Source organism: Pagrus pagrus (assembly GCF_965226575.1).
Source record: "Pagrus pagrus genome assembly, chromosome: 8".
Taxonomy (NCBI): Eukaryota; Metazoa; Chordata; class Actinopteri; order Spariformes; family Sparidae; genus Pagrus; species Pagrus pagrus.
Window position 1 is genome coordinate 7,402,469 of NC_140192.1, and position 12,953 is coordinate 7,415,421.

Genomic DNA, 12,953 nt, shown 5'->3' on the forward strand with positions numbered 1-12,953 from the left:
GAAAAACTTCATGAAGTTTTTTGAAATCAAGATTTGTGTTTTTTTCTTAATGGTGAGGGATCTCAATGAACCAAAAACTGTCAAGTCAAGTTGGATCTCAGATGCATGTTTATGCTAAGCCAGTTAAGGGATTCATGGGGAAGCCATGCTTGATCAGGCTCCTTCTTTTTCCTTTGCATCTTGCTTTTTTGCTCGAAACTGTGCTGAAAGTCACAAATGCCATGAAATGATTCAAAACAAAGCTTTACACTCCCTCCGTTTATAATGTCCTATATCTGCTTATCAAGATCGAGATTGAAATTTAGCCGCAGACTGTTGTAGACACGATAGTCCCACCTTGGGCTATGTGAAGTCCTCCGGCGGAGTGTTTAAAATGGATGAGCGGCTGCAACATTTTGTCATACGCAGTGTCTTCTAGTACTGCTTCTTTGGAGAATGAATATTCCTATGTGCGAAAGAGCTCTCCCTCCCTGTGGTTTATTATGGATGAAGGGGCACTGTATGGTTGTCATAACTCTGCTTTATCTACAGCCAGCAGTCAGACAGCCCCACTGAGGGGGAGTTCACAGTTCATAATTGATCATCCTTCCTCTCCCCATCTCCTTCGTTCTGCTCAGGATGAGAGGATGAGGATGAGGAGGAGGGGAAATAATAAGGGACACTCATGGCTTCTCTTTCCCTCTGTCTTTCCCTTAAGTTCAGAGGATAACTCCAGTGCTCCCTCCGAATTTCATGATGCTCTTTCTCTTTCTCTGTCATGCTATCGTTCTTGATCACATTCTCTTCTTCATTATTCCCTTTCTCTCTCCGTTTATTTCTGCCTCTTTGTCTCTCAAGGGAACGGTTGTATGGTAATGAGATGAGACGAGATTAGGCCTTTCTGAAATTTTGGCTCTTAACACATCACAGGGTGGATATTCCATGAAAGCCATGTAACTGAAATTTTGGGGGATTTTGAATTCGCTGAATATGATTGAAGTATTATACGCTCTTCTGCAGTCTCAGAACATTGCACAAAACTTTGGTTAATAAAACACTTTTTAAAGGGGATCTATCGTGCTTTTTTGCCTTTTATTGTTTCCTCTAGTGTGTAGTATAGGTTCTTGTGCATGTAAAAGGTCTTGAAAGTTAAAAAATCCCAAAGTCAGTCAACGGAAGCTCCACTCTCCCACAGAAAACACTTTTCCTGAAGTGCCTGAAAGGCCCCGTCAGTAGTCCCGCCTTTAACAACGTGATTTCTGTCACTACGTCACATTTGCATGTTTATGCTTATAATCACGGTAGAAGTGAAGCTAACTGGAAGCTGAAAACACGACAAGCCGCCTGGAGACACAGTGAGCGGTGCCGGCTCAGGCGTGTGTGAGCTGACCAATCAGAGCAGTCTTGATATTTATGAGGCAGGGCCTTAAAGAGACAGGAGCCAAAACAGAGCATCTCAGACAGAGGGGGGATACAGTGCTGCTGCATTGGACAGAATGAGAGAACTGCTGTGTTTTTTGAGCATTAAAGCTGGTAAACCTTTTCTAATAGTAACCCAAAATAAGGCCAGGAGCCTGAAAATGAGCATGATATGTCTTCTTTAAAACCCATTGTCCAAATGTGTGTTGTTCAATGTTATTTATTGTTATTGGAAACATGCTGCAGGTACACAGTGACACAGTTTAGTAGGCCTTAGCTTACTTGAAGAACATTCTTATTTACAGATAAGTGCCTGCAGAGGGAGAACGAGTTAACAGTCGTGCACACTCTGTGCACAGCTGGAAGTTGCCCAGTATGACTGCAGCCATCTGAACCTACTGTTGTGCTAAGCGTCTCTCTTGGAGCTGTTGGATATTTTGTGTCTTGTTTTAGGCAAGTGTGACACCCCCGCTCTCCAGATTTGTCCCACATTGGTCTACGAATCTGAATCAGAAACTTTTCTAACAGTTTTGTTTTCCATTAGCTCTTAAACGCTGTTTTTAACAGCCATGACAAAGACTGAATTTGCTTTTTCTACATAGTCCTCCTCATAATCCATTGCCATTATAATGTACAGTCTCGCTGCGCGCACTAATTAGCGTTAACATTTCATGCGTTTGCACTTAAAAATCTTTCCCTCTCCATCCCTCCTCTCCACTTGAAAGTAAACGAGGATCAAAAGACACACCCTCCATGAATTTGAATTCAAAACTGATAGAAGAAGATCGCCCAGTCCATAAACGTCCATTTAGGGGCTGTTGTGGGAAATTGCCATAAGTGAGGATAAACGAAATGAGACATGCTTCTTTCCAGATTTGTTTTGTTTTGTTTTTCACAACTTTGAACTCTTGAATGTGAGCAAAAGAAAGAGGGAACTGATGTCGTAGAAAAGGGAGAGCAGGGAAGAAAGGTCTGAAGGAAGAAGGAGGGATTGGGTGACTCTAAGGGAGATGCAGAGGAAAGGGAGGGGTTGAGGAGAGAGAGGGCGGAGGACAAAATATGGGGGTCAGGGGAGAAGTGTCGAGAAGAATTTGGGATGAGGGATGTGTTTTTGTTTTGACTCTCATCTTCAGAAAAAAATCACTAAAGGGAGGATTTGGCGCTCTCGGGTAATGGAGGGAAGGACAGAGAGGTGATGGGTTGAGGTTGATGGGGATGCCTGCAGACCCAAAACTTCAAGTTTATTGAGTAAACAAGTCGTGATTCACTGTGGATGTGAGCTGTTTTTCTCGGCTACAACTTTACAAAGCTTGTGGCTTCAGGTAGACTCAAGCATCATCGGTAGTAAATTATTCAATGATTGATTGTTCTGCTTGAATAGGTGGATGAATTCACACTTTGATTCTAAAAAGCTGATGAGGACTGAATGATTGAATAGGTCATTGAAAAGTAGACGGATGTGAGGCTTGCTAAGTGTGATGATAGATTTTCTAGAGCTGTTAATATCGCAATCAGCAGTAATTATCACATACTTGTTCTGAAGGTCAAATAAAAATGATTTCCGGGGATTTTTGTACGTATCAAAATTGACCAAATTAGACCAAACTCTCTCAAAGAGAGAGTTCACATGTTATTTATTATGGCCTCCTCTGATTGAAGAGGCCAATGAAAGGTTGACAGGAAGTGGCCTGAGGGAAGTCGAGCAAGAAAAAGAGCAGTCTGGTAACGTGAAGTGAATGTCAACTCTGAAGCAGCCCCTTCTCCCTCCCAGGACCCCCGTGTATGTGCCGCTGTACGTGAGAGCGTGTGTGATTTCATGTGTTTCTCCATGTCAGTACGTGCATGTACGTGACACACTCAGTTAGTCTCAGCTGTTAAAAGGCTAACAGCTTTAAGAGCACGCTCACCACTGAAAGTCACACCGGGTGAAGTCTGTCTTGTCTGTCCTCCGAGACGGAGAGACTAACAGACGGGATGAAAACAAAGGATGAATGATGGAGGAAAATGCTGATGAGAGGACGGATCTCGAAATGATCTTTTCTGTTTAAGTGTGCTTTTTTTGTGTGCCTGTGCATTGGTGCATCTATTAGCTCGAGCTGGATCTTTTGAGTGGGGTACTCTGCATGCCCTGGACTGCCCGCTGTGAATCTTAATTCTCTTTTGGCCCACAGATCTGCCTTTTTAGCAATTTTCAGCATTTTCCCTCTGTCCTGCATCTTTTTTTTTGTTGGCTTTGTAAATCAGTTCCCTTCGGGGTTTTTATGTAAGCAACTGTTTGGGATTTTTGCCACGTTTTACCCCCAAAAGCCAGCAAATAGGCTCCTTACTTGAACTGTTTAGAAAATGGGTCCTTCAGAGCACGGGGCATTCATACAAGGTTAAACCTGTGAAATGAGTTAACTGGATCCCTTGAGGAAGTATTTTTTCATCCTTCTTAAATAGTGTTGATGCATTGTAGATTCATAACTCACCATTTCAAGACTATCTATAGATTTGACATAATGGGGGAAAAAAGTATAAAAGCACAATTTCTCAAATTTACTCAAATTACCTACTAATGTTCATATTTGAATATCGACTCTGACATGCCTACTTTCAAATCTCCAAGACAGCGTCAGTATGATTTAAAGGGCAAATGCATATTTGTGCATTTAGAGCGAGAGGCTATACATCAACCTAATTAAAGCATACGAGTACAGCTATATCAATGATGCCGGTATAATACTACCTCTAATCACCATTGATCACATCCCATGAGGGTTCACGGGTCTTAATGAACATTAATTACACTCAAATAAAATCCATTGAGATTAGTCAATGAGCCAGCGGTACCTATAATATTACCCCTCACTAATATAAAGTGCCTATGATGACTTCTTTATGCATGTGCATGCTCTGCAGGCAGAGTCGCATCCATCCTGTCAAGTGCAAGCTGCCGTGTGCAAATGAAACGGAATCAAAAGGGTTTTTTTTTCTTTGCGTGATCGGAGGGCTTAAAAATAATCTCATAAAAACATACGCACGCACACACACACACACACACACATGAACCCACACAAACACCGGCAATCAGTGCACACTTATGGAAAGAGAGCAAAGGCTGTCTCGGTTGGTGGCAGTGTTACCTCCACCAGGGACGATAAACGTCAGTTCTCATCTCGTCACCACATGACCCTCTGCACTCGCAGAGGATGGATGGAGATCCATGGACGGAGCGAGGGAGAGAGAGATTGTGTCCTAGGGCTAAAATTAGCAATGATTCCTCCCCAAGGTTTTGCAAGGACATGCAGAGTACGTGCAAACACACATGTATGCGCACAGCAGGCACACACATGCAGACACACACTCAGACATGCTTTTACTCTCCTCTCTCCCTCCTTCCATCTGCTGACATGTACCTTTCATGACTAATAACTATTTTTGCAGATGATGAAGGCAGTGTTTTTTTCCCTGCGTTCTGTGGTGATAATGGGAAGAGTCACGCGTACAAACAACAAGTTCTCAACCTCTTAAAATATGTCTTTTTAAGTATAAATTAGTGACATTTTGTTTATACAGGTACTTTTATGGGGTGGTATCCAACCATTTTGTCTGCTGTGGTTATTTTTCTTTGTATTTTTTCTTGTCAGAATTGTTGGCTGCAAGTCCTCTGCAACAATAAATGAGAGGAGTTTCTCACATTGATTTTCTCTTCTCTCTGTGACCCATTCCTCCACCTACCCCCGCCACCGTCCCTCTCCTCTTCCCACCCTCTCAGGAGATCTCCGACTACGACTTGCAGGAGTTAGTCATGAAGTCAATCGGCCGGCTGACGCTGGTGCGCCAGACGTTTCCCATGCCGCAGAACGCAACTCAGCGCTGTGTCAAACACAACCACAGGATAAACACTTCCCTCTGTGACCCCAAAAACCCAAGGTCTCAGCAGCTGGAGGTGAGTCGGTTTGGTGATTTATCCATAAACTGAAGCTGAACAAGCTGAAGTGTCATATTCAAAAGTAAACACTTCTGTTGGGTGGTAAGTTGAAGGTAGGTTTAAAGAAATGACAATACCCAGATGACCCAGATGACCCAGATGACGCAAGGAACTGTAGTTACCCTCATTAAAGGTAGAGTGCAGAAGATTTCTGCATCAAGTGGTGAAGTTGCAGGTTGCAACCATGGCAACACCCTTCGTCTCATCCTCTGCTATGGTGGCCAGGAACAAGAAGACAAGGCCCCCTCTAGAGTCAGTGTTCAGTTTGTCTTTTTTTGGGCTGCTGTAGGAATATGGCGCTGGAACATGAGGAACACCAGTAATATCCAAGCTTTGTCCTTGATTCTCTCTTTCTCAGATCCACATATTTTTCATTTCACTTTAATGACTCGGCAGATGACTCAATCATGTGTATTTTTCTATTTTATTTGAATCGACTATTCTCGGGTGTCGACGTGCTGATTCGCTTTAAAAGTTTGAGAGTGTATATTTATCACAGCACCGCAGTGAAGCTGGAAAGCTGCTCAGTCGTCGCCCAAAGAAGCTTCAATCAATAACATCAGTGCCATCCAAATAGCCAAAGCGTCACCAGGGAGTTGGCGTTGGCCTGCTCTCTGGCATTTTGTCCCCTTTGCAGTTTAATTAACATGAGGGATGATCAGAAAAACAAAATGATCTCAGTCTAAATCAAGACTACCAAAGAGCAAGACATCATTTAATTAGGTTCAGCCATTTATATAACTTGAAGTGGAGAGAGATGTCCAGTGGGAATACAGTCAATTGATGGCCGACTGCTTTATTGGGCAACTTTGCCCCCAGTAAAAAAAAAAAAAGCTTCATCATCAGCACAACACAGTTTTACAGTGTAAAAGACTTCAGAAGGAAAAAGTTGGGCTTGGTATTGGTGATGTCACTTGCATGGATGTAGAACTTTATCATACAATTTAGAAAAATATCCAAGATATTTTTCTTCCAACCCGTCACCTGGATAAAATGTTAGCAGTTAACATTTCTGAAACGCACAGATATGTGCAAATTTGTACATGTCAGAGGCTGCATACCACATTGATATGTCCTCAAAATGTATCACGTGCACTTTCATGTCAGGGGTTGGAGGGGATGGTGGGGGAGTTAGAGGGAACAAAGCTGCCAATTGACTGCTGTCTGAGGTTGAGTGTCAGCATTTTTAAGTGTGAAACCACTGGATATTTTTGAAGAGGGACGATTGCATTTTAAAATCTGTCAGCCTTACATCACTGGATGTTTTTAACAAGGTCTCAGGACATCTCCAGTAGTGTTTGTGGCAACTCAAACAGGTTTTTTAACATGTTAAACACTAAACAAGTGTTTTTTCACCTAAACCTAACCAGAGCCTGAGCACTGTAAGCACTGTGGCAAGAAAAAAAGTGAAAACTAAACCTAAAGAAAAGTTTTTATTGTGGTTTTGCAGAAACATACTTTGCCAACATTTATTCCGGCTGATTGGGTTGCGTCTTCTTAACATGTCTCATTTCGGTGACTGATTGTCTGTCACTGTGAAGGCTCATTTGGACTCAGCGACTCCAAACAATCCTTATATGAGCCCTTACCCTTACCCTGTACCGTACATAAGATTCATTGGTGATGAATATGCAACACAACAACACAAAAAAAAGTCCAACAACCAGAGCAACAAACAATTCATCTTAAGGTATGGTCCCAGAAAACACAGTTTGTTTACTTCCGCACTATCACATTTTCACAACTTATGACGTGCCCTTTTTTTCCCTGTTGTTTTTTTTTTGTTTGTTTTAATATGTCCCCCGGGGTGGCAATATGTATGCAATTATTATCTCTTTTTGTGTGTATGTGAGTCATCACGCTGCCATCAAATAGCGTGGAGAAAAGGGAACACACTCTTATTTATGTGTCAAGACAAAAATATGAAATTGAATTAATGTGTTGTTGATTTATGTGGATGCATAAGACCCTGGGGGAACGCATTTGATGAAGGTTGGAAATGCATTGAAAACAGGAACGTGGTCTTAATGTTTATGTGGATATCTCCCTTTTAAGTCCTGAGACAGTTCTGCTCGCGGCTTTTGCTCGCTGTAATCAGTGAATGGATGTAATAAGTGTTTATGAGTTTTTTAATGAAATAAAATAATAAAATAAAAGCAAACAGAGAAAAAAATAAAAAAAATATGCCTAAAAGGTTAAAATCAGCCAAATGCATAAATGTTTTTTTCTTTGGAATTATCTAGAAAGTTGATTGAAGCCCATGTTTAGTTTAAGCCTCGCTACATGGAATGCAAAACGTATGCAAAAAGCCTACACTGTTACCTCCCGCGGTCCCTGAAGCATCGAATAATGTACGTAAATAAAACTCGCCTTGTGTGCGCTAATATGAATCAAGTGCTTCTCAAGTGTGAAAAGCTATTATCAAGAATCAAGCCCTTCCAAGGTATTCATGTTCTGTTGAGTCCAGCTGTATGTGCTCATTCTACTGTGGAGGGCCCAGAGCATGCGTGCGTTAATGTATGAGCGTGCGTGCGAGCGTTTCAGTCAAGGACAATGTGTTTTTGTGCCTCTGACAAAGACAGCGAGAGCATAAAACATTGTGCACGCACGGTTAAAACATGGCGTACACATGTTCAGCTCGATGCCGTGTGTGTGTGTGTGCGGGGGTTGACTGAGTGGTTGAATTTGAAAGAGAGAGAGAGGAAACAAGGGATGGAAGAGAACGACAGACAGACAGAGAGAGAGAGAGAGAGACAGAGACAGAGGAAGCAGATCAGCTCAGCGGTCAGAGAGTGGCCCAGAAGCCCAATTTCACACTGCAGTGAAGCATATCAACTCAGGCTGACCACACAAGCACTCCCACACACACACACATATATATAATGCTCGCTTGGAGTGCAGAATCCACTGATCATTCTAGCTCCCCGCAGAGCAGTAGATTTTCCCTTTAATTTTCTGAGAAACAGCACAAAGACAGCGGGAATGACAGACAAAGACAGCAAGTGAAGGACTAAGACATAAATGTGAGGATACTTGGAAAGAAAGCAAGAGAAACCTTGACGCTAGACCATTTTCTTTTGTCTTTTCTGTCTGTTAGACAACTATTTGACGAGGAACCTTAAAGCAACATCATGTAGGAATTGCCATTTTATGTGTTTTGTTGCCCCCAAATCCAAAAACCAAATTCCAGGTTTCTGTAACAATATTGTCAGATGTGAAGTCACATGAGCTAACCAGCTAAACGCAGCTACAGTTAGCAGCAGTTAATGGTTACTTTAGCAACAAGTAAGCTCCAATTACAAGACAGTGTACCATCAAAATGATTTTTAAGCTATTATTTAAAGGTACAGTGTCAAATAATATTGCTTAACTTAAAGGTCAAGTGTGTGGGCCCTGACCCTTCCTCATGGTGTCGGAGCCCGTAGAAGAGGACCGTGAATATATTACAGGGCGTCGCTGAGTCTTGCTTCCAATGTGATGCCTCTGGCTGTGGATGCATAGTTTTTTTTTTCCCCCCATCCAAGTAAACATGCATACAAATAATTCAAATAAGTCACTGTGATGGAGTGATAATTAGTTCTTCCTCAGTATTATAACGGCAATACATTTTCTTTCACATTAAACATTCTTTCACATTTTTTATCTCAAGATTTTCTTATTTTTTATCGCTGAAGGTTGATAAATAAATCACAGCTTTTGAGCTGAATTGGAACGAGGCCAATATAAATGTTTGTTTTCACGGCAAAGACGCAGAATAACCTTTATCATTAACTGACTTGTCAGTAGAAATGCCAGGATTATTATTTTCATGGTAAATACGATTCATTCTGCGCGAGCGTGTGTATGTATGCGTCAGAGTCGGTGTCTAAAGTGAATGTGTAGGCCCTACTTCTTTTTGATGTATGGAAGGCATTGTTACCGAGCTAATGGCTTTTGCTCTCCTGGAATTATTCTGTTCTTGTGCGCCTTAATGCGAGCGGGTACGTGTCACCTGCTGTTTGTGCGCGCACGTGTGTGTTTGTGTGCGCACAGAATCATCATGTAGTCAATCAATTTATTATACTCTCATTAACATGGAGACGAGAGGATCAGTAAATCACACAGCGATCGATCACAGACTGAATAAACTCCTCTCCTTATCTCTCTCCCCCCTCTCTATCTTATTCTGCGGTGCCAAGGACCTATCAATATATTTTAATTAATGTAATCCTCAAAGCTTTTCTTCTGTGCGAGCGCAAGAGCGCACATGTGCAAATATGCCAAATAAGGGCCATGTTTGAAGTAAAATTACCAGTGTAATTCGCTACAGGTGCAGGGAACACTGCATACTGTTGGTTCAGAGAGAGCTGGGCAGATAGCGGACGGGAAGATTGGAAGCTGCAAAGCTTGACTTTTTTTTTTCTTCTTTTTTGATCAAAGTGCTGATGGATATGAATGCAAGTCAGACATTTAACTTTGATAGAATTTCAGCATTTGGCCTATTTCTACCCCTTACTACTTGTATCTGCACGGACCATCTTGTACCTGAAGTTGTATGATCAAATAAGAATAAAAACTAGACTCTAAAACTGAAGCACATTGGTCATTTGGACCTTTATAAAAATGTAGTATCACTTTCTTGTCCCAAATTGTATCACAGCGATTGAAAAAAGTCACTTACAGAGCTTCTTCAGCAAAAGCACAATGTCTGCTTTTATTTCTGTCATTGTCTCATTTTCTTTCTGGCTTTTCCTTTCCCGCAGATCACCAACCGCTACATTTATGACACTGTGTTGCTGCTGGCCAACACCTTCCACAGAAAGCTGGAGGATAGGAAGTGGCACAGCATGGCCAGTCTGAGCTGCATCAGGAAGACCTCCAAGCCGTGGCAGGGAGGCAAGAGCATGCTGGATACCGTCAAAAAGGTACGAAAATCCAGAACAAAACACACACGCTCTTCCCCTCAAGTCTCACAGACAAGTACTCAGGCATATACATACTGGCACACTTACATATGCAGGGACATAAGTAAGCAGATGCTATTCCAAGACGCTCACTGTCTGAGTTTTGGCTAGATCACAATTCTTATAACATGATGATAATGTAAAAGGTCTGTTAAGTAACATTATCCAGATATGTATGTGTGCACGGACGCCCACGTGCAAACCCTTTCTATTTCTTAGAGAGCAGCATACTAAGAAGTATGCAGGGTATTTATAATTCAGTGACACGTTCTCTTTCCCCGTACAAAAACACTCTGAAAAGGTAGAACAAGGCTCAACATTTGTTTCACTCGTAATGAGACCCAGCAGAGATCCGCAGGCACTGAGTAAACACGCATGAAAGGCTAAAAGAGAGAAAAACGGCTCTCTGCGTTCCCTGATTTAAATTTAAAATTGTTGATCTCTCAACGACCCAAAGTCACCTGACCCTAATCTCAGTTTGTCGACCGTCCATCTGTTTCATCAGCCTCCTGTGGTGCCCTACCGCTGTGTGATGCTTGTACATGTAGGTGTGCGGCGGGCCAGTTTGAAGATAGCTCATAAACATTTTGTCCGAGAAAAAGACAAAAAATAAAGAGTCATTCTCAAAATTGTTCTCAACGCATCAGCCAAAAACAGAGCCCTTACTCACAGCAGTAAACATCTCTGCGTGACGTTGGAGCCTTGTCTTGATTCTTGATTACTACAGCAGAAAAACAAAAAGCATATGCCCATCCCCTAATCTAACTACAAAACACAAGTACAACTTTAGATTTCTTCCTGTCTCGTGTATCTTTTAGCGACGGGAAAACACATTTCTTGCACTTTCCATCGTAAAGTGCATTTGCATTTCAAGACATTGTGCTCATTACATGGAGTTTCTGAGACCAGACACTATTGTTCCTCAGCTGAGACACTCTAGTTGAAAGGCAGGATGCAGTCATTGCTAAATTCATTTATATAATAGCATCTCTTGGTGTAGCTCAAACCCCCTCCAGGGATGAAGAATGACACGGAGGAGGCTTTAAATAAGTCTACATTTTTGTGTTGTTCTTATCACACGGAAATCCAATTTCTGTTCATTGCTTCGACTGGAAGTTTCCAAGTTCCTGTCTGAGCTGAGTATACTTCATGACCCAAGAGCTCATGAATTCAAAGGAATGCATATATTAAAAGAACTCCACATGCATCAATCAACAAGTTTTGCACGGTTGCTGAACACTTGACTATTGGGGGGATTTCATCCTGCAGCTGTGCTTTTATGAATCTCTGCGTTTCACCTTGAGTTCAGGCTGGAGTTCGGCGACACTTTCATCACTGTTAAATCCATTTGGATCAATGCCCTCTGTTTTGATATCAGCAATAAAAAAAAAAAAGACGACTTCAGGAATGGCAGTTTGACTGAATGATGAAGCCAAATGAAATGCTAATTTAGGATTAGTGTCAGACAATAATAAATGCAGTGCAATGGCTTTCATATCTATCTCTGCATTTCACCTGGAGACCAGGCTGAGGTTTGGCAACACTTTCATCAGCCAACCCCGGCTGTTGCACCAAGTCGGATGTCTGTCTCAACAGAGCCGCGTTAAAGAGCCCTAAGCGCTAATAGAGTTGAGTTCAACAGCCTGGCATCAGTTCCATTTTTACAGTGTATCAGCAGTGTGCTTTACTTACTGAGCGTGCCTGTGTGTTTAATCAGCGTTTTGGTATGCAGGGCCATTATGGTAATGATAAATACTAATTTGCAGCTGTTGATGAGGAGCTCGATTGATGTTGTTGTTTGGTGTTCATTGACAAATTCAGAGCGGAGAATAAAATGCAGCAGGTGAAACTTCTGTCGCGCTCACCCCCCGTGTCTTAAGTGCAGGCTGTTTGTAGACTACATGTCACTAAACTGTCCATTTTCTGCGTTTTATCATCCTTGGAGTGTCTGCGACTGAAGCAGTTATATTTAGGATTTCATTACCGATGTTATTGATCTCCGTTAAAGCAAAGGAAGTCCTGCGATGCAGCCCAAGATCTCCAGCTGGTGCCCAAAAGCCTTTTTCAAAGTCTAATCTTAACTCTTTCCAGATTAATTATTGCTGTTATTTTAAAACGCAGAGCCGTTCACTTTCATCTTCTTCTTTTTATTTTTTTTAAAGGAAGCTTTGAAACATCAAAAAATATCTTTCAAGTTTTCTTTCTTGTTTGTGTCTCTGTTTTTCACTTGGTCCCACGGGCCCAGTGGCTTCTTATTTTCTTTCTTTATTATTTTTTTTTTATATCAGGTGCAATTAAAAGCAAGATAATTGTTGTGAATGAATTGTGCCAATACTGAGCTGCCAACACCAATTAACTGAATAATTATGAAGGGCAGTGAACAGTATCCGAGCAGGTTTCACCCTCGCCCGGCTTGCGAGGAAGCAAATAAACAGGTACTTTATTGAGGGTGACGGCGTGTGTGCCCATGTGTGTTTGTGTGTGACCATGGGGAATAAAATTATCAAATTGGATTACAATATATAACATATGAAACATTAACATAATTTATGAGCTGTATTATATATTCATTAAGCATATACTAATGCAACCACTTCTCCTCTTATTTCTAAACACGCGTACATCACACTATTGTTGTT

General features: G+C 41.7%; 1 protein-coding gene across 3 annotated transcripts in view; it reads left to right on the forward strand.

Annotated features, from left to right (window-relative positions):
- Positions 1 to 12,953, forward strand: part of grid2 (glutamate receptor, ionotropic, delta 2) — a 476,444-nt gene that overhangs the window by 314,865 nt on the left and 148,626 nt on the right. For all 3 annotated transcript variants that reach the window (XM_084359835.1, XM_084359836.1, XM_084359834.1), the window contains exons 6-7: positions 5,156 to 5,329; positions 10,114 to 10,275. In XM_084359835.1, coding sequence (XP_084215961.1) covers positions 5,156 to 5,329; positions 10,114 to 10,275 — 336 coding nt within the window. The remainder of the gene's footprint in view (positions 1 to 5,155; positions 5,330 to 10,113; positions 10,276 to 12,953) is intronic.